At 40.0% G+C, this 22042-nt stretch overlaps 1 protein-coding gene and 1 pseudogene across 33 annotated transcripts in view; one reads left to right on the plus strand and one right to left on the minus strand.

The window, feature by feature from the left end:
- PLEKHA8 (pleckstrin homology domain containing A8) overlaps window positions 1-22042 on the minus strand; it is a 99132-nt gene extending 77090 nt beyond the window's left edge. For 24 of the 33 annotated variants that reach the window (XR_010344084.1, XR_010344085.1, XR_010344082.1 and 21 more), the window contains exons 1-5: window positions 21663-21728; window positions 4647-4763; window positions 3502-3657; window positions 1962-2086; window positions 512-670 (exon numbers count right to left, since the gene is read on the minus strand). Coding sequence is in view for 28 of the 33 variants with exons in the window: in XM_012447758.2 (XP_012303181.2) it covers window positions 512-670; window positions 1962-2086; window positions 3502-3657; window positions 4647-4763; window positions 21663-21702 (597 nt within the window). In the remaining 5 variants the exon portion in view is untranslated. Of the gene's footprint in view, window positions 1-511; window positions 671-1961; window positions 2087-3501; window positions 3658-4646; window positions 4764-21662 lie in introns of all 33 variants that reach the window. The other 9 variants (XR_001106678.2, XM_064380501.1, XM_064380508.1 and 6 more) reach the window with 1 other exon arrangement.
- On the plus strand, window positions 12786-13656 carry LOC105713936 (small ribosomal subunit protein eS4, X isoform-like; annotated as a pseudogene).

A 22042-nucleotide genomic window follows, 5' to 3' on the forward strand; every position in this document is an offset into this window, starting at 1 on the left:
ACTAAACAGAAACAATTTTAGGTCTTCCCAAAAGGGAATCATGATTCCAACTAGTCCTTCTTATTTATTCCAGTAAATTTCTAAGGAAAAGGAAGATGATCTTTTGACAGACCTATTATCACAGTCAAACTCAGTGATTAGCTTTCTTTGTAATTTTAATTATGCTCATTAAACATTAGTAAGTTGCAAACTATGACACAGTATTATATCAAATACTAGAAGTATAAAGGTAGACACTATGGAGTTCTTGCCCTAAAAATCATTTCAATCTAAAACAAGGAATATAAATAAAATATGAATATGTATAAGAGAGGCTCTTAGCCCAATCTAGGGATTCGGGGAAGAAGAGACTAAGTCTTTGAGGAAGAATATGAGCTAATCCAGGAAAGAGAGATGAAGAGCATTCCTGGCACTGCAAAATGGCACAAAGGAGTGGGAGGAACTATTAACACAAGCAATGAATAAGTTTTTTATGATGCATTGTTGCAGCCAAACTGAGCAGGACTTTTACCTTGCTGGACTTGAGCATGGCCAGCTGCGGTGATCCTGGTGGAGTGCGGTAGAGCAGCTCAGAGGTGAAGGCTGCATTTGCAATCTGCATGCATTCTTCCAAGGTCTTCAGAAATGTATTACAGGTTGATTTCAGCAAAGTTCCCACATCAATTCCCTCCTACGAAACAACCAGAGTGGAAGACTCCTTTACCTTGCCAAAAAAGAAAAATTTCCAATTGTGGAATGTCCTGAGAGGTTGTACACAAAATAATAATAATGTATCCATTTACTGGGCAAATATGTACATCAGCTATAAAAGAAACCCCCAATTTATCTATTAATCAAATAACTATTAGTACTATTTGACTTTAACCTACAGGCAATGAGGGAACTGCTGAAAGCCTTAGGTAGTAAAGTGGTTCAATTTACATTACATTAATTGTAACTCCCTCAGTCATGACAACCGAAAGTATCTCTGGGCATTTCCTAGTGTCTCATAAGAGGCACAGTTGCTCTGGGTTGAGAGTCACTGCTGTAGACTATAAACTTCCAAAGAGCAGGACTGAAATGCTTTTTTTCTGGTATCCTTCATCTTCCCTTCCCCTCCCTTAGCAGTCTATCTTATATATAATAGGCAGCTGCTTAATCAGTAAGAGCGCCCAAAAGGAAGTGAATACAAGTGGGTTAAATCACCTTTTTTGGAAAACTCAAAACACATGTACTACTAGTAGCATAGTGTTCTACTACTACCTAAAAAAATAAACGAAAATGTTTAATTATAATCTGCAGATGCATTATCTGTCAGATGGAAACTTCTTTGAAAGCAGAGCAGAGTCCTTGGTTAATGTGAGCCATTCCATATACAGCTTAACAATAGAGAAATCCCTTAATATGTGTTTTAAAATAAGTGAATAATGACTGTATTAATAAATGCTAAAAATCACAAGTCTTGCTGACAACGAAGAGAAAAGAAGCTGTGTCTCCATCTTTGAAAGCACTAGTCTATTCCAAAGCACAATTATGATTGTAAAATACTGTCTCATAGATGCACATCAATGACAGACACTAAATTGACATCTTAATAGCCATAGCTATAGAAACAGCTTTGCAAGACTGTAATTAACAAAACAATATAAACTGGAGAGAAACATATTTGAGTATGACAGTACTAAAGTTAAAGGTTCCAAATATTGTCAATTAATTAATTCTCAATTCATTCCAGAAAGGAAAGCTATATACTTCCATATGATGAAATGTACATATTGCTTCTCCTTGTATTGTTACTTTTTTCCTCTATAAAACAGTAAATTCCAAGATAGTCATAAATTAGCTGAGAGTAAATACCACCTGTAAACAACATCTGGTGCTTTTTATGTATATTAATAATATTAATAAAATATTTTACCTCAGAATTGCTATTATGGTAGTCACTTCTTTGATATTATTCATGTATATTAATAATATTTTACCTCAGAATTGGACACGCCAGTTGTGGTCACTTCTTTTGTTTTATCTACTTGCTGAACAAGGAGGTCACAGTAGAGTCTTAGTTCTGACATTTTGGTTTTCAAGTTTTCAGTGTTTTCAGCAAACTCTAAATAACAAAATGATGATAACGTAGTAACCAGAACAAACAACTGATTTACTAGTTAAGCTACTACACAGAACATATGCCCAAAGTCAGATGTTTAAAGTATGGGTTGCAAATGTAACAGGTGAATACATAAGAACAAGAAAAAACAGAAAAGGTAGATTTCCAGTCTTTTAAAGTAGTATACGTTATTTCTTAAGCCAACATACCAAATAATCACCAGTATACAAAGAAGGAGACAATATACTGTCTGATCCACTCCTCTCAGAACTGGGAGCAGAGCTAAGGGGTTCAGAGTTATGGCCTCAGTTCTGCCAGAGAGCTTTTCCTATCTATAAAATGGAGTCATAGCTGTTTATCTACTAATGTAGTGCTCTACTCTTACCTGGGAAAAGCATTCTATAGTGTCCAATTACCTCAAAGAATACCATTCATAATTTTAGCTGAGGACTGGTTCAGTATGCTGCCTTGTCAAGGCTAATGGCACCCAGCAATTATTATTAGCAACGCTCTCCAGACACCCTGGCATTGAGGGCTTAGCTACAATTATTACCACTTTTCTGTTTGCTTCTTCATTAAAAAAAAAAACAACTGTACATTACCATCTGCTCTGAGTCAAAGCCAACAGCTTCTAGAATTTGCTCCCAATTTAGCACTAAAACAATCAACGAAGAGACCAATTTATGAGTCTACTTGAAGAGTGAAGCACACCTGTAACACCTGTCATGAGAGACGTTCCCTGGAACAGTTTTCCCCATTACACCCCACCCCAGCTCATCTCTTCAGGGTACATATAGGGCCATGGGGTAGGGAAGGTAGCAACTAGGACCCAGGCAGTAAGCCCTAGTATTCTTGCCCCAGTCCAAAGAGAAAGTTAGGCCATGGTTCTCTGGAGAACTTAATGATATCCAGTGAATGAGCATTATGCAGCAGCAACCTCACAATTAAGCATCCAACCCACCCCAGAAAAAAGAGGAAGAGCAGGGTGTTACTACAGAAAACATTCTGATCCAAGGCTTATCTGGCTCAACTACTCTTCACCAAAGGTCAAGTTTGTACCAGACTGGGTACTCAGCCATTTTATCATCACTAATCCTCATGGTAATCCTCCTAAGGCAAGATCTATTACCACTTTTTAAAAGATGAAGAAACTGAGAGTAAGAAAGGTTAAGTAACCTATGCCAAGGTTATACAGTCAATAAACTGCAAAGCCATCATGTGTACCCAGCTGTGTTTGGCTCCAAAGCCTGCACTCTGCACTATACTATGCCAAGAAAGAAGAGTTAGGTATGGACCCTAGTTTAAATTATAGCAAGATACACAGCATTTGCATGATACAAAAAGCTGGCTAGGTGGTCAGAAGGAGGATGACAAATAAGTGAGATCAGAGATGCCAGTGAAGAACAATCAATACTTGCCTTTCTCCTTCTGGGTCCTACTGTCAGTCAGGCAAGCCTTGGCTGATCCCAGGGCTACCAGCCACCGCTGTCTCTCAGCGACACTTCTGGCTTTCAGGTAGAAATACTGTTCCCCGGGGATTATCAGGTCCATGCGTGTATTATCTACAGAATGAACTGGGCGCAAGACAGAGGGAGGTCAGAGACCTAGAAGAGCCCTGTCTTCTTGAGCTTAACCCAACTTCTTGAGCTTAACTGATGGCAGTTATTGAAGGGTTCTTTCCAAAGAGGATGCCAGTCCTTGTGACCTCTCCTAATTCACACAAAGTTCTGTTTACTTATCTCATCTTAGACATCTCTGCTGATCAAGAGAGAAAACCTTGCAATTGGCTCCAAGGTATCACTAAGACTATGACCCAAAAAAGAATCACCCAATTAACTTTTCAGTTCAATTGATGTCTTATCAAAATAGAGAAGGAATCTCTCTTTCAGTGGGTGTATGTGTTAAGTATGCTGCTCTGAGGCCAAGAAACAAGGGTATGTCTTTCATCTCCTTGGATTTATCGAGAAACAATCAAAAATACAATCTTTTCCATCTTCTAATTCCCTTGACAAGTCAGACCAGAAGTGTGAGAATTTTCTCAGAGGCCATTAGGAGAAGAACAAGCAAACCACACTCTTTCACCCACATCCACTCCCTAAATTCCCATTTAATCTGTTTGTCTTCTGAGCCACACCTTCTCAGCATGTCTCAAGACAAAACCAAGAAGTAAAGACTATTTGAACGTCTGTTAGGTTTTTGCTTGTTTTGGTGGAGAGGGTGTGTGTGTGTGTTCATCCTGACTTAAACACAGAAGTGTTTGATGCTGTAGTAAAGACCTTTAAGTTTTGCTAATAGCCACTGGTCCCAGGTTAGCAGGTGACTAAGGAATGAGCGCTAGTTGAGCACGTTGCTCTCATTTATTTTAACCACCTCTTAACCAATCTCCTTATAAAAGTTGGCTACATTTTGGATTGTATTTGCAAGGCTTTCTTTTGAGACATAACACTATGTCCATTGATCTGTACTATGGGAGCAGCAGAGAGTATCCAGAGGCCAGGGGCTTTTTTGTTTTTCAGGGAAAGCAGAAAGAAAAATAAAACTTGCAAGTTGCTTGATTTCTCACCTTGAATTTCACACACTGCCATTTGGATGCTCCCTTTGCAACCTTTCCAGGCATCTTCAGGAGAATCATAATAGGACAATATTCCCCCACAGAGAAGGAACCATCGAGGCTGCCAACCTGAAAACAAAAGCAAGTGTATCATTGCAATTATTGCCTGTGTATAAAGTACCTCCCAAGACACAGAAATAGGGCCTAACATAGACTGGGTTAGCTCCAAGGAAATTCACACTGCCAGGGTTATTCTAAGAGAAAGAATTGTTAGAAAGACCTGTATGTTTTACCCCGTTTTTGTAAACTTAAAAATGCCCAAAGAGATAAATATTTTTTAGTCACATCATTATAGAAGCCTGGAAGGATCAGCAACAAGTATATTGATGACTCTCTAGGTACTAGGATTTACAAAAATAAATGAGATTTTTATTCTATTTTTTTCCTAATACAGTACCAGTAGTCTGTGATTTTTACTTTTTCTAAGACAAATAATTAGTGTGTCCTGAACATTACTGTTATCACATGCTTGCCTTCCTCTCCTCTAAGAAAAATTATCCAAAACTTAGAAATAAGGCAACAAAGATGACAAGGTCCTTTCAATAAACATCATACACAGTGCCAACTAAGAAGCCCATCTAGAGTCCTATGACCCTTAGGAAAAGTAACTTTGTTTGACTTGCTATTTAGTATTGATCCATTGAAATGAGGTAATCTTAAAGCATTCAAGGCTTAACTACATTCAATTCAATATTGGAGAATTTCAGGGGACAAACCATACATACTAGAAATAGGCATCTTATCTAGTCCTCTCACCCTATATTCTAGTCAAACCACTTATTTGTTGTATTTCTGTCTCTGGACTTTTGCTCTAACTGGATCGTCTTCATAAAATGTCATCCCTGACCATCTCTGCACAAGCCTTGTCTTGTCAGGCCTCCTCAGACAGATGCAGTTCTTTTCTTTCTCTGAAATGCCATAGCCCTTTAGTGATACATTTCTCTCATGGTACTCTGCCATGGCTGAGGCAATCAGAGAGAAGGCTATAGACATCTGATGGGCCCTTGGAGTCTGACTCATGCAAACCAAGTGGGTAGGACACCAATGGTATCACTTTATTACATTTTAATAGGAGGCTACTGCACTTCCTGGAGCACCCCCAGCCCAAGACTATGGAACAGGGAACCACATTGTAATCAGAAGTCAGAATAGTCGGCACTAAATCTATATGAAGGAGTTGGGTAGGGAGGCAAGATATTTCGCTCATCATTTACTTAATCAGGGTCTGTTTTTCCAGCAGCCCTTTGCAAGTGTTTATTTACATCTTAGGCTACCTCCCCAGACTGAAACAGAAGAGTCAATTTCTGAGAACCTGAGAAAAGGAAAAGGTCTTTAAATCACATAGTCCAACCAGCACATTTTATAAGATAAGGAAACCAATCCCAGGTAGATTAAGTGACCTAATTAGATAGTACACAGCAGAGCTGGGAAGAAAACTGTATCTTTCTATACTGCCCCTTGTAGCACTAAAACTTCCAAGCCTTGGCTCCTCACTCCCAGAAAGCTATCCTGGTATAGAACAACAGCATCTTTTCACTCACAGCTCAACTCCCATGATGCTGGTTGGTGTGAACACTACCCAAAGCCACCATGACTTTGGTGTAGAAGGCATTTAGAACAACCTCAATTACTGTATTTTATAAAATTTAGGATCCATCGGTATTCATCAGTGTTATCCAGAGAAAAAGAACCAGTAGGGTGTTACGGTATGTGTGTAAAGATATTATAAGGATTTGTGGGTGGGTATGTGTGCATGTAAAGAGAGAATAAGGAACTAGCTCATGTGACTAGAGACTGAGAAGTCCCAAGATCTGCAGTCAGCAAGCTAGCTAGGAGAGCTGATGGTTAAGTTCTATGCTAGCAGGCTCAAAACCTAAGAAGAACCAATGAAAGCTGGAAAAGGCCAATGTCCCAGCTCAAGGCAGTCACAGGAGGAATTCTCTTACCTAGTCTTTTTGTTCTATTCAAGTTTTTGACTGGATAAGGCCCATCCACATTAGGAAGGGTAATCTACTTTATTAAGTCTACTGATTCAAATATTAATAGCCTCCAAAACATCCTTACATATTCAACCAGAATAAACAATCACATCATCAATTTTAAGACACACCATTATTTTATGTGACACAAGAAAGAAAAAAACTCTACCAATTAAACAGTGACATAGCACTGGTTCTAAGATGCTTCTTGATTTCAGAGTTGTTGCAATGTGAAAAAAAAAGTGTCCTAAAACTGAAAAAATGCACTAGCTTTATCTTATAAGAATCTGAAAAATGTTGAAGAACAGCCCTCAATCCCACCCAAAGCACAGATGCAGTAAATTTTGAAAGCAGCTGGAAGGCTGGGCTCCGTGGTTCACTCCTGTAATTCCAGCACTTTGGGAAGCTGAGGCAGAAAGATTGCTTAAGGTTGGGAGTTCAAAACCAGTCTAGTCAACATAGTGAGATCCTGTCTCTACAAAAAATTTTACAAATTAGCTGGGCATCGTGATGCACCTATAGTCCTAGCTAATCAGAAGGCTGAAGCAGGAGGATTGCCTGAGGCTAGGAGTTTGAGGCTACAGTGAGCTATGATCATACCACTGCACTCCAGCCTGAGTGAGAGTGAGACCTTGATTCCAAAAAAGAAAAAAAAAAGGTAGCTAGCAAACTATAATAGCAACTGAAACATTGAAACATTACCTTCCTTATAACAGGTTCTGTATTTATCTAGGGGAGGTTCTAATTATACAAGAGACATTCAATATATGGCAATTTTATTCTGTCTTTTGTAACTACACAAACTGTGACCAAGAAAAACTTTCCTTATAAGCACAAAATTCTTGCAGTTTCAAAAGACCCATTAAGAGATCACAGAAATCTCATACCTATTAGACAAAATTTAAATGCAGAGTGATGGAGGGTTCAGATTAGTACTGGGACACACTGCTCCTTATAACTCCAGTGCTGGGAAACTGGGATACAGCCCAGGAATGATTAATTGTAGAGAAAAGAGGCATGGATGATGAAGAGACCATTAATCCCGTTTCTGTTTTAAATTAATCTGCAGTTACCTCAGAAATGATAAAACAGTCAAGGTAACTAAAGGGCAGATGAAAACTGTTGGTGTGTACTACTCCCTAACTATCTTCCTATCCAATCTCCACCCTCTTTTATGCCATCTTCTATTAGAGATGCAATGTGGTATCACCCAAATTCTCTGCTTGGAAGGATTAGACAAGAAACTTCAATGAGCAGGGAAGAGTTTTAGTTCGTATTAGCTATCATTAACAGGGACGGGGTAGGGGGCAAAAAAAGAATATTTAAATACCAATTTCATACACTTTGTATTATCCTGGATTGTTTTGCTACAGAAAGTATACTTGACATTTATATTTGGCAACCCAGCATCTATCTAGTACTTTTCCATTGATGAAAACTCCCTTCTCCACACTTAATCCATGATGTTTGGATGGGGGTGACCAGCTCCAGGGTGGGTATGTGATTTAGGCCTAAATGAAGCTTCACATCCCCTATCCTCAATGATAGTTCCAGAATGGGCAAGTGGCCCAACCAGAGACAATTCTGAGACTTTTGCTGGGACGGTGGAAAGGCATAAAGAAATAGGGACTGTCTCTTTTTTCTTTGGTCTTAAGAACGTTAGTCTGCAGCTGCTGACAGCAGTTTACCATCACATGGGACCTAAACATGATTCACACATAAAGGAAAATGGGACTGGAAGGATTTGAGGGACAGAGGCAGAAGGAAGAAAATTTGGATGACAGTGTTTGAACCCCATGATCAGCCCACATAATTCCTGAAGGTAAGATGCCATCTAGATTTTTCCATTAAATGAACTAATAAATGTCCCTTTTTACTTTAAGCCTGTGTGAATTGGGTCTTTCTGCAAACACAAAACTCTAAACTATCACATGATCATCTCACTAAACGTATAAAAAGCACTTGACAAAAATCTAACACCCTTTCATAATAAAAACACCTAACAAACTTAGAAGAGAACTTCTTCAACCTGATAAAGGGATCTACAAAAAACCCACAGTTAATATGCATAAGGTGAAAAACAGGATGCTTCCCCCCAAAGATTGGAAACGAGAAGGATGTTTGTTTTTACCACTTCTAGTCAACATTGTATTGGAGGTTCTAGCCAGGGCAAGTAGTCAACAAGTGAAATAAAAGACATTTAGACTGGAAAGGAAGAAGCAAACCTAGCTCTACTCACAGACATGCTCTTATATATTTAAACAAAAACAAAAAGCAAAGAATCCACTAAAAAAAGAAACTATTAGAATAAATGAGTTCAGCAGGTGATAGGATACAAGACTAACATACAATTAAAATTGTATTTCTGAATCCATTTACAATAACATCAAAAAGAATAAACTACTTAAGAATAAATTTTATTTTTTGAGACAGAGTTTCACTCTTGTTGCCCAGGCTGGAATGCAGTGGCATGAGCTCAGCTCACTGCAACCTCTGCCTCCAGGGTTGAAGCGATTCTCCTGACTTAGCTTCCCAAGTAGCTGGAATTACAGATGCCCGCCACCACACCCAGCTAATTTTTGTATTTTTAGTAGAGACGGGGTTTCACCAGGTTGGCCAGACTGGTCTCAAACTCCTGACCTCAGGTGATCCACCCATCTCAACCTCCCAAAGTGCTGGGATTACAGGTGTGAGCCACTATACCCAGCCAAGAATAAATTTTAAAAAATAACTGTAAAACACCGAAAACCACAAAACATTTTAAAACTCTGAATGTTTTACATTCAAAGAAATTCAAGATTTAAAGATCACTATTCCAAAACTGCTACCAGCTTGCTCTTTTCTCACATACTGCCTTTCTATACTTAATGGACAAAAAACTGTGCAAAATTTACTTTTAAAAAATCTTAGCCAAAAGGCTTTTCAGTTCAATTAATAATTAAACATTTTCAATGAGCATAATTTTCTTCAAAAAACACACTTATATTTAGATCTAAACTGGCATACCTGTTAATTTACACTGAAATTTCTTTTTTTTTAATTTCCCAACAGCAACCACCATTTTTAAGTCAAAATTTCTAAATCGAGCTGTTCTTATTCCCTTAAAGATCCAAACCAAAAGTAATGGAGTCATACCCACTTCTGACCAGAAAGTACTATAGCTTCCTTTCATTTTTCTTTCAGCAGCTTTGTGAAAAGTGGCTCATCCAAACACATCACTATGAAAAACTATACTCCATTAAATAGACACTTAAAATTTTTTAAATTCACTTTTAAATTTACATAAAATAAAATTCATTATTTGGTAAACAATTCTGAGTTTTGATAAATGCATAGTCCTTTAATAACCACTACAATAATCAAGAAAAAGAAAATTCCCTTCTACCAAAATTGTCCCAAAAATTCCCTTTTTGTGTTACTCCTTTGTGATCAAGCCTTCCCCTCTACCTTTACCCTTGGCCAACCACTACTGTGGTTTCATTTGAAGTACAAAATATTTCTCTCTTTTTTTCTTTTTTAAACTGATCACGTCAAAGGAGATTTCAGTGCTACAAAATATTTCTCAATTTTCTTGGAGACCTTCTCTTTGACCCAGAGGTCACTCTGAAGTGTACTGTTTAACTTCCCAATATTTCAGGGGTTATTAATTTGTAGTTTACTTCTATTAAAGATAGAACATTCTTTTGACAAGGTTTGGCAAGGTTTTTATTATGGTTCAGAATATGGTCTATCTTGATGAATGTTCCCTGTGCATTTGAAAAAAATGTAATATTCTACTGTTGTATTTTGTTCAGTTTTTTATTGTAATCATTATAATAGGCCTATTACCTCTTGGCCCAACAATGACTCTTAAATAAACAACTAGTAGAATGCCTACTAAGTTAGCCTCATGCTGGGGTATATCATTCTGCCTTTAAGTCCACCATAGTTCCTTCAGAACTTTTGCGTTAAAAATTATGGTGTTCTGAGAAAGCAGAAGTTCACAATCTAACTGTTTAACAGGAAAAATGAATTTAAAAAATTAGCATACTGTGAAATTTAAAAATCCATAAGAATGGGTTGGGGAAGGGAGAGAATTAAGAAAAATAACTAATGAATGCTGGGCTTAATACTAGGTACTGAGATGATCTGTACAGCAAACGACCATGGCATACATTTACCTATGTAACAAATCTGCAAATATACCCCTGAACTTAAAGTTGAAGATTAAAAAAAAAAAATCCTTAAGAAATGCTGCTGTGTAGAAATGCAGAAAAAAAAATGAGAAGGGGCTATTTAAACTCTTTCTAGAAAAGTTAGCCAAAAGTAAAGAAAAAAGTGAAGGAAAGGTGCTTTTTTATTAGCCATAAGAAGAAAAATCAGTGAACATAATTAAGGGGGAATAGAATGGGAGAAACAAAAGGTTAAGTCCCTTAACTTCTTTCAGCTTTAGTTTCCTTTTCTAGGAAATTGCAGCTAGAGTTTAGATGCTGCTAAGAAATCTCTTTCAGCTTTCAAAACCTATCCTAATACAAAGTAACAGCAAACTCTAATCTTTCCCAGAATCTGATTCAAGAGACAGTAACTGCCAAGTACAGTGGCTTATGGGGCAGAAGGATCAGCTGAGGCCAGGAGTTCAAGACCAGCTTGGGCAACATAGCAAGACCCTGTTTCCAAACAAATTTTTAAAAATAAAAACAGAGAAAGTAACTAATGCCAAGAAAATAAAGTGAAATTAAACTTCTTGACAGAACTGACTTCTCTATCAAGAAATTAAACTTCTTGATAGAATCTGAAGTATTGAATCAAGACAATTCATTCACTATAAATTATGGTTTCTATGTTCATAACCCATATATATTATGATCATACCATATATTATGATCATATGTTATATATGCTATATGGATATATTAATAGTGAAAAAAATCTACCATTTTCAATTGAAGCAAAGCAGGGCTACTCATTTACTACCCCTGATCTCCATAGCCTTGGTGTTTTCCAATGGCCAACCTGAGCATTTGGCCACACCTCATCCCATCAGAGCCCTCTCCAACTCAGCTTCTCTAGGGGAGCTCCAGACAGGGATGTGGACAGCAAAGCCTTGGGTTCCTCTGCCAGGTCAGTCAGTAAGATTTTTGCTGTAGCTGGGGAAGAGGGAAGAAAGAAGAAACACTCCTCATTGTAACAGTTAACCAAGCATTAGCTAAATTATAGGCTTCTTAATTTACCATTAATTAATTCTCAAAGTACTTTCTGAGCAGTTATAATTTATCAGGTTTGGAGATTTAGAGAAAAGATCCCAGCCTCAAGGAGAGACAGACTAGTGGAGAGTCTAAGATGTAGATGGTGAGAAGACTAACTGTAATTACAATAAATTATATCAAGTTCTCTTTAAAACCTTCTGCTAGAAGCTGTAGTGCTTTGAGCTACCAAACTAAATATTTATTTGTTCTGCACAGTGCTGCTCATATGTCCTACTAGTACCTTACTCAAGACAATGGAGTGAGAAAACTAAGTTCAGACTCATAACATCCAGGTGTGTCATCTTGAGGATACCACTTAATTCCTTTGGGCATTATTTGTCTATCTTACCTATCTTACCTATCCCTTCTCTCTCTCTCTCTCTCTCTCTCTCTCTCTCTCTCTCTCTCTCTCTCTTACCTATCCTCTCTATCTCTCTCTGATCTATCTACCCAAGACAGAGTCTTACTCTATTTTCGACGTCTTGCTCTGTCATCCATCTATCTATTTATTTATTTGTAACAGAGTCTTGCTCTGTCGCCCAGACTGGAATACAGTGGTGCAGTCTTGGCTCACTGCAACCTCTCAGCTCAATGCAACCTCTGCTTCTGGGTTCAAACAATTCTGGTGCCTCAGCCTCCCAAGCAGCTGGGATTACAGGCATGTTCTACCACACCGGGCTAATTTTTGTATTTTTAGTAGAGATAGGGCTTCAACATGTTGGCCAGTTTGGTCTCAAACTCCTGGCCTCAAGCGATCTGCCTGCCTCGGCCTCCCAAAGTGCTGGTATTACAGGTGTGAGCCACCACGCCTGGTCTACAATGGAATTATAATTAAGAATATATAAAGAGAATTTCTACGCTCACCGGAAGACCGAGGTCCTCTTTCCTTGCCTAATGCAGCCATGGCTCGTGGTCCCAAGAAGCATCTGAAGCGGGTGGCAGCTCCAAAGCATTGGATGCTGGATAAATTGACCGGTGTGTTTGTTCCTCGTCCATCCACCAGTCCTCACAAGTTGACAGAGTGTCTCCCCCTCATCATTTTCCTAAGGAACAGACTTAAGTATGCCCTGACAGGAGATGAAGTAAAGAAGATTTGCATGCAGCGGTTCATTAAGATCGATGGCAAGGTCCGAACTGATAAAACCTACCCTGCTGGTTTCATGGATGTCATCAGCATTGACAAGACGGGAGAGAATTTCCGTCTGATCTATGACACCAAGGGTCGCTTTGCTGTACATTGTATTACACCTGAGGAGGCCAAGTACAAATTGTGCAAAGTACGAAAAATTTTGTGGGCACAAAAGGAATCCCTCATCTGGTGACTCATGATGCTCGCACCATCTGCTACCCTGATCCCCTCATCAAGGTGAATGATACCATTCAGATTGATTTGGAGACTGGCAAGATTACTGATTTCATCAAGTTTGACACTGGTAACCTGTGTATGGTGACTGGGGGTGCTAACCTGGGAAGAATTGGTTTGATTACTAACAGAGAGAGGCACCCTGGATCTTTCGATGTGGTTCATGTGAAAGATGCCAATGGCAACGGCTTTGCCACTCGACTTTCCAATATTTTTGTTATTGGCAAGGGCAACAAACCATGGATTTCTCTTCCCCAAGGAAAGGGTATCCGCCTCACCATTGCTGAAGAGAGAGACAAAAGACTGGCAGCCAAACAGAGCAGTGGGTGAAATGGTCCCTGGGTGATATGTTAGATCTTTATGCGTAATTAAAAATCATGTGGCATGATTAAAAAAAAAAAGACTATATAAAGAGCTCTCACAACTCACTAATAAAAGAAAAACAATTAACTTTTAAAAATGGGTTAAAGATCTGAACAGACACTTCACAATGGAAGAGACAGCAATGGCCAATAATTATATGAAAAAGAAGCCATGAGGAGCCACAATTTGCAAATAGAAAGCTGAATACACACAGACTAAATTTTCTGGGCACCATTAAGCAAAACAGTGATCTAATTAACCTACCCTTAAAGTGAACTATGCACCTGCCTGGCACACAGTGGAGCATGTCTGTAGAGTGTCTGACGCTAATGGGCATGACCCACGAACCGCTAACAATAAGCTAAATATCCATTACATATTCTTAACAAACCTAGGTATGGCCATTATTATTGCTGTCATTTTAAAACTGAGGCTTGGGAAGATTAAGTAACTTGCTCAAGGTATTAGCACTAAGTAGTGGAGCAGAGATTAAAACTCAGGGTTTTCTTACTCCAATCTTTTACACTTAAGCAGTGGTGCAATGTTGGCTTGTGACTTTATCAAAGAAACCATAAATTACATGGTAAAGAGTTGATCCTTGAATATCTATGTGCAAAAAAAAAAGATGTACCCTTACTTCATATCATACACGAAAACTAATTCAAAATGAATGAGAATTAAATGTAAGAGCTAAAAACTATTTTGAAAACCTTAAGAGTAAATCTTCATGACCTTGGGTTTGGCAGTGTTTTCTTAACATAATCTAACACCAAAAACAAACAGTAAAAGAAAAAGTCGATAAATTAGACTACATCAAAATTTAAAACTTTTGTGTTGCAAATGATACCACAGAAAATGAAAAAGACAACCTACAGAAAAGAAAATGTAGTCGATTCTTGAATACTATGGGGTTTGAATTTCAAGGATGCACATGTGGATTTTCTTCCACTTCTACCACCCTGAGATAGCAAAACCAATCCCTCTTCTTCCTCCTCCTCTACCTCCTCAATGTGAAGACAAAAAGGATGAAGACCTTTACAATGATCCACTTCTACTTAATGAATAGTAATATATTTTCTCTTCCTTATGATTTTCTTAGTAACCCTTTCTTTAGCTTACTTTATTGTAGGAATACAGTATATGATACATATGACACACAAAATATGTGTTAATTGACTGTTAATGTTCTTGATAAGGCTTTTGGTCAACAGCAGGCTATTGGTTAAGATTTTGGGGGAGTCAAAAGATACATGCAGATTTTTGACTGTGGGGAGTTGGTGTCCCAACTCCTGCATTGTTCATGGGTCAACTGTATTTGCAAACCATCTAACAAGGAACTTATATTCAGAAGAAAGAACTCTTGGTCAGGCGCAGTGGTTCACACCTGTAATCCTAGCACTTTGGGAGGCTGAGGTGGGCAGATCATCTGAGGTCAGGAGTTTGAGACCAGCCTGGTCAACATTATGAAACCCTGTCTCTACTAAAAATACAAAAAATTAGCCAGGCATGGTGGCACATGCCTGTAGTCCCAGCTACTCAGGAGGCTGAGACATGAGAATCGCTTGAACCTGGGAGGCAGAGGTTGCAGGCTGGAACACAGTGGTGCAATCTTGGCTCACTGCAACCTCTCAGCTCAATGCAACCTCTGCCTTCTGGGTTCAAACGACTCTGGTGCCTCAGCCTCCCAAGCAGCTGGGATTGCAGGCATATTCCACCACACCCAGCTAATTTTGTATTTTTAGTAGAGACGGGGCTTCACCATGTTGGCCAGTCTGGTCTCAAACTCCTGGCCTCAAGTGGTCTGCCCACCTCAGTGTCCTGAAGTGCTGGGATTATAGGTGCTACTGTAATTACAGGAGCTACCGTACCCAACCCATTTTTCCAGTTCTTAGAAATTTATCAGTGACACAGGATTGCTAGAAACAAAGATATGCGCCCGGCCTCATATTCCTAATTTTATAAAACACACATACAATAAAATATTTGGCCAGGCACGGTGGCTCATGCCTGTAATCCCAGCACTTTGGGAGGCTGAGGCAGGCAAATCACAAGATCAGGAGCTCAAGACCATCTTGGCCAACATGGTAAAACCCCATCTCTACTAAAAATACAAAAATTAGCCAGGTATGGCACTTGTGCCTGTAGTCCCAGCTACTGAGGAGGCTGAGGCAGGAGAATTGCTTAAACCCGGGGCGGAGGTTGCAGTAAACTGAGATTGCACCACTGCACTCCAGCCTGGGCAACAGAGTGAGACTCTGTCTCAAAAAAAAAAAAGAACTCTTACAACTCTATAATGAAAAAATGACCCAAACAAATGAGCAAAGAATGCAAACAGACATTTTTCCAAATTAGATATACAAATGAATAATCAGCATATAAAAAGATAACATCATTAAGTCAGAGAAATATAAATCAAAACCATGAGATACCACTTCACATCCACCAGGATGGCTATACTAAGAAAATAATGAGGTTGGCGAGAATGTAAAGATGGAAATTTCTTTGATTATTGATGAGAATATAAAATGGTGCAGTCACTTTGGAAAACAATTTGGCAGTCCCTCAAATTATTAAACAAAGAGTTATCACATGACTCCCGCAATTCCACTCCTATGTATTGCATATATCCGAGAGAAATGAAATCATGTCTATATGAAAACCAGTACATGAGTGTTCACAGCACTGTTATTTTATAATAGCCAAGAAATCAAAAAACAAAACAAAACAAAATAATGCTGGGCATGGGATCACACCTGTAATCCCAGCACTTTGGGGGGCTGAGGCGGGTGGATCACCTGAGGTCAGGAGTTCAAGACCAGCCTGGCTAACATGGGAAACATCGTCTCTATTAAAAATACAAAAACACACTGGGCATGGTGATGGACGCCTGTAATCCCAGCTGCTCAGGAGGTTGAGGCAGGAGAATCACTTGAACCCAGCCTGGCCGACAAAAACAAAAACAAAAACAAAACAAAAAGAATAACCCAATCCAAATGTTCTTCAACTGAAAATGGATAAACAAAATACAGTACACACATACAATAAAATATTTGGCAATAAAAAGGAATGAAGTTCTGCTACATGCTATCCAAACACACACACACACACACACACACACGCACACACACACACACACACATTATGCTAAAAAGAAGCCAGCCACAAAGGACCACATATTATATAATTCCATTTATATATAATGTCTAGAAGAGGCAAATCTGTGCAGACAGATTAGTGGTTGCCAACAGCAAGGGGGCAGGTGTAGGAGTGATTGCTAGTAGATACTGGGTTTCTTTCTGGGATAATGAAAATGTTCTAAAATTGATCATGGTAATTGTTGCACTTTTTATATATACTAAAATTACTGAGTTGTACATTTTAAATGAATTTTATGGCTTATGAATTGTCTCAGTAATGATGTTAAAATGTTAACAACAAAAAAGATTGCCCAGTGGTTGTGAAACCAAGAATCCTTATATTCCAGATGTCTTCCTTGTACTGTTTACACAGCACTAGTATATATGGCAAGAGTCACCTTCCTCCACCTGAGGGGAAACAAAATTATAGCACATCCTTAATGAAAACCATCTGCCCAGTATGAGGCAGGCCTCTGTTATTTTTGGAATGCAGTAATGCAATGTGCTTGAGCCTTAACTTGCTGGAGAGGCGCATGCAGCCCACGGCTGTCTGGAGTTTAGGACAGCAGCCCTCCTATCAGCTGAGTGGGCAGGAAAAGGACCTAAAACTACAAAGTAGAAAGCACAGGTTAGAAAATTTCCTTGTGGCAAAACACATGCACAACACTGGGCAGTCAAATCTCTCTTCACTCCTGAATTCCTCCCCATTTCCCACCCCTGAAATAGTGTCTGCTATTCTAGGTCAAACATACTTTAAATATAGGTACATTATGAATCAGCTAGAATTACATAATGATCAAGCAAGAAGGACCTTTAAAAGTATTGTCTAATGGAGCACTGACTCTGAGGCCACTTATTAACTGCGTGACCGTCAGCAAATCCACCTCTCTATACCTCAGTGTCTTCATCTGGAAAATGGGCATAATAATGGCAACTGTTTCTTGAAATTGCTGCAAAGACTGAGTTAATCCATGTTAAAATGTCTAGAATAGTGCCTGCCTGGCACATTGTGAGTCCTAACAAACTTTTTACTATTTTTTTTTTTTTTGAGATAGAGTTACGCTTTTGTTGCCCAGGTTGGAGTGCTGTGGCAGGATCTTGACTCACTGCAACCTCTGCCTCTCAGGTTCAAGTGATTTTCCTGCCTTAACCTTCCAAGTAGCTGGGATTACAGGCACCCACCACCACGCCTAGTTAATTTTTTGTATTTTTAGAAGAGATGAGGTTTTACCACGTTGGCCAGGCTGGTCTTGAACTCCTGACCTCAGGTAATCCACCCACCTCGGTCTCCCAAAGTGACAGGATTACAGGCGTTAGCCACCGAGCCCAGCCACAATTCTTACAATTATAAACTGGTAAATCCCATTATTTTTATGGAGGAAGACACTAAAGCTCAGCATGCTAAAGTGACCTGCAGTTGGCAGTAACAGGGCTGTTTACCAGGCTTCAGGTCTCTTTGATTCCTGAACCAGTGTTTTGGAGCATTAATGTGTAGCCCTCCATGTAAAATACTCCTTGACAAACTTTTAGGTCTTCAAAGACAAATAACAAATAACAATGCTTGGCAGTATGTCTCACACAATATAGGAGTCTGTAACATGTTTACTTCACTCTCTTTTCATCCCAAGTTTAATCTTCTAACATCTGAAGAAAGGTACTGACACTAAATCCCAGAATGTCCAAAAGGCAAGATGGCACCAGATTGTAAAAGAAAATAGACAAACTTTTTTTTTGTATTTTTCATTGAAGGAGGATAGAGTACCCGAATATGCTTAGCATCTAAAGGAAGAGACTTCTTTCTCTTTCTGCATTCTAGAAATGTAGACCTTAGATGCTATTATCAGGGCTTGACAATGTTTCTAACTTTCAGTGATTAATATACCTATCAATTTGAAATTCAAGAGGCAAAAGAAGCACACAAAATTATATGTAGTATTTAATGAAGTACAGAGATAGATACAAAGATGTAACCAGAAAACCTTCTATGCTACGCTAAAACCACACTAAGCTTTTAAACAATTTCATCATTTCTCTTTCTCTCATAGATGCATGCATGCATGTATACACATGTACACGCACAATCACATCACAGTATTTAAGCCAGCCTATGAGGCCCTGAAATATCTGGCCTCACGCACACCCCTGCATCTTTGTTAGAGCCTCACTCTTCTCAGCTCTCAGCCAGATGGGTCCTCTTTCCTTTCCTCAAACTCACAGGTCTCTCTTCTGCTTTGGGGCCTTCACACTGGCATTCCCTGTGCCTGAAAAGTTCTTCTTTACTCCCTCTAACTACACCTCTGCCTTGGCCTCTTCACCTGTTAACAGCTTGATTTATCCTTCAGACTCTGCTTAAATTTTTTTCTCAAAGAAGCCTTCCCTAACAACCCCTTACTAGCCTCTTTGCCCTCCCTCCTTCCCAATCACACACAATGGAACATGCTTCTAACCACTTATCCAATAAATATCTTTCTTCCCCACCAGACTGTAGGCTCAAGAAGGGCATGGGCTTTGTTCAACATTGCTTCCCCATGTGCCTAGCACAGTGCCCAACACATAGTAGATGCTGAATGAAATTAACAACCTCTCCTAAGGATTCAAAAGATCAAGTGATAAACTGATTTCCTAACTTCACTCAAATTTTACACAAGGCATCCCATATCAAGCTGTCAGCATGACAAATACACAAACCACACAGAGGCATGGGTTATGTACTACTTTTGGAGAAAAATTCAGACTGAACAAAAAGTTGATTATATGTATTTTAAAGTCACTATGTGCAAACCTACAAGAAAAAGAAAGTTACTTTTAAAATAAGCTTCAGAAAAAGAAAAAGAAACTTGTTACTAACACAACATGCTTATTTGGGAAGACCAAGGAGAAAAGTGAAGGGTGGAGGAAACAAGAATGCATACAATTCTCCTAGGCTATTACCATTTCTTTCCCAAGTAAATTTATCTCCTAAAGGAAAAGAATGTGCCGAACCATAATTCTAAGTTTATCTGGAAAAGTACCCACTGGTGTGATGGGCTTCTATGAACAGTATGCCCACAAGGACAGGGCACATAGGTTAAAGGAACAAGCAGCATCATATAAAGACAGCTTTCTCTGGCAATGGCTCCAGTGCCCTCTTTAGGGTTTCCACCCTAGCACCACTCACAGCATTTAACTTCTCTTACTTTGGGAAGAAAAAAGTAGACTCTTTTCCAACAGAACAGATAGGAATCACATGATCAAGATTTGAAAAGATCCTACCAGAGAGTTCTGCTTTATTGAAGGATACACAAGGACAGTCAGAAACAACAGCAAAAGCATTTCACTACCAGGAAATAGTTGCTGTATCAAGAGACTAAACTTTCCATACAGAAAGGAGAAGGAAAAGATGGAAAAAACAAATCCCCACAAAAGAACAAAAAAAGTCGCGGGTGGGGAAGAATGGGAAAAAAAGAAGAGTGTTGTAGATGAAAGAAAAAAAGGTAAAAAGTAAAAGTGTGTAATGGAAAGGAGTGAAAGACCAGCAAGTAAATTTTATTCAAGTATATGCAGCTGAGAGCCGAGAGAGACCTCAAAACGAAAACTGTCCAGTCGAGCCTCCTCCCCTTAGGTTAGCAGTGTTGATCAGCCTCTGGCATTCACCAAACCAAAGGCTAGCTTTGAGTTATCCACATCTAATCTAATTATGGACATCACTGAAGGTCCTTGAAGTAAAAAGAAAAACTCTTCTCATTTTGTCTCTACCAATGATTACAGAAAAAATAAACAGGAGAACTCACTGCTAATTGTACTAGGCAAAGGGAAAAGATTCTGGGTACGCCTAAGAGGGGCACCTTTGGCTGTGCTGTGTGACCTCCTCGAAGTTACTATGCCAACTGATTCTCCCACACACAGCCATTCTTAAAACACTCGGTGTATTACCATACTACAACCTTTAAAATCTATCCCACAAAAGGAAGGAAAACATCTCTCATTCACTCTAAGAGATACTGGGAACATTTCTGCTTTCAAACACATTGCCTTTAAAACTTTAAAAACCTAATCCATTTTCTATAAAAGTTTACTTCCAAAAAAGTGGCTAGCACAGTTTCCAGCAAATAGTAGGCTTATATTAAACACTAGTTGCACACATGAAAAAAAAAAATCGTTCTGAAAAATTTTCACAGCTGTAGAATAGTTATAACCTTCTCAAGATATGAAGCTTTTACCTCCACAAACTAGAAAAGGGGCGGGTACTATTTTAAAGCCAATCTGTAAGGCAGGGCAAGAAGACAGCTGCAAATGTTTGCATTCATTTAACGGTAATTTCTGAGTCTGTAAAACAAAAGGAAATGCTCAGCGAGAAAATAAAAAACCTTGTGCAGACTTTGGAGCTTTTAAACTGTGGAGCTGCACTCTGACACCTTGGTGTGCACGCAGATGACTCGGAAGGTGACAAAGGGGAAGTGTTTGCACTGGGGACTTTGATAAAGGATCTTTCCCCTGTGGAATTCCAGGTTACTGGAGGGATTCTTTTGAAACCTTCCAACCTAGCTGCGAGTCAAGAGAGTCCAGTTCCTTCGCCAGAATGCAAGAGACTCCCAGAGGACCCCACAGCGGGGCGTCTGCGCCTTCCTCCAGCTGACATCGAGAGCACCGTGCCTTTCAAGTCACCCCAAATCTCAGTCTTTGTAGCCTTCCTTGAAGTGAAAGGGCAGCCACTGCTCTCACCCAGCCCCAAGAGAGGGCCGTGTCGTCCAGCACGGTGACACGGTCCGGTGAGAGAGCTGCTTTGGGAAATACTCCCGCTCCACGCTGGCTTCAGGAAAGGCCATGACCCCAAGCCCCAGGACGGATCCAGACACCGCCCTCCGGCCGCGCAGACAAAGGACAGGCCCCCCGCGCGCCCCCGGCCCGGCGCGGCCACTCACCGCTCAGATAGTTGGTCCATTTGTACAGCACCCCCTCCATGGCGGCCGCGGCCCCTCGGCCCACGCCCGCCGGCCCCCTCACTGCCCCAGGACCCAGGAGGCGAGGAGCACTGGCAGCAGGGCCATCGCCCGGCGCGGCCCAGACGCCCACTCCCGGCGTCCGGGCCCGGTGTGGAGACGCCCGGCCCGCCTCACATCCTCGGCCCGGGGGCGGGGTCACTGCGGCGGCGTCGGCGCGAGAAGCCCAGCCAGCCGGTGAGCCGACGCGGCAAAGCTGGACACGCTGTTCACAATGAGGCCAGGACCTGGGCCCTACGTGGGCCGGAGGGTCGACCGAAACCTCCGAAGTGCGGCGAACGAGGCAGGAGGCGCCACCGCGC

This window comes from Aotus nancymaae, unplaced genomic scaffold, assembly GCF_030222135.1.
Source record: "Aotus nancymaae isolate 86718 unplaced genomic scaffold, 86718_ANA_hifiasm-v0.15.2.pri h1tg000025l, whole genome shotgun sequence".
Classification (NCBI taxonomy): domain Eukaryota; kingdom Metazoa; phylum Chordata; class Mammalia; order Primates; family Aotidae; genus Aotus; species Aotus nancymaae.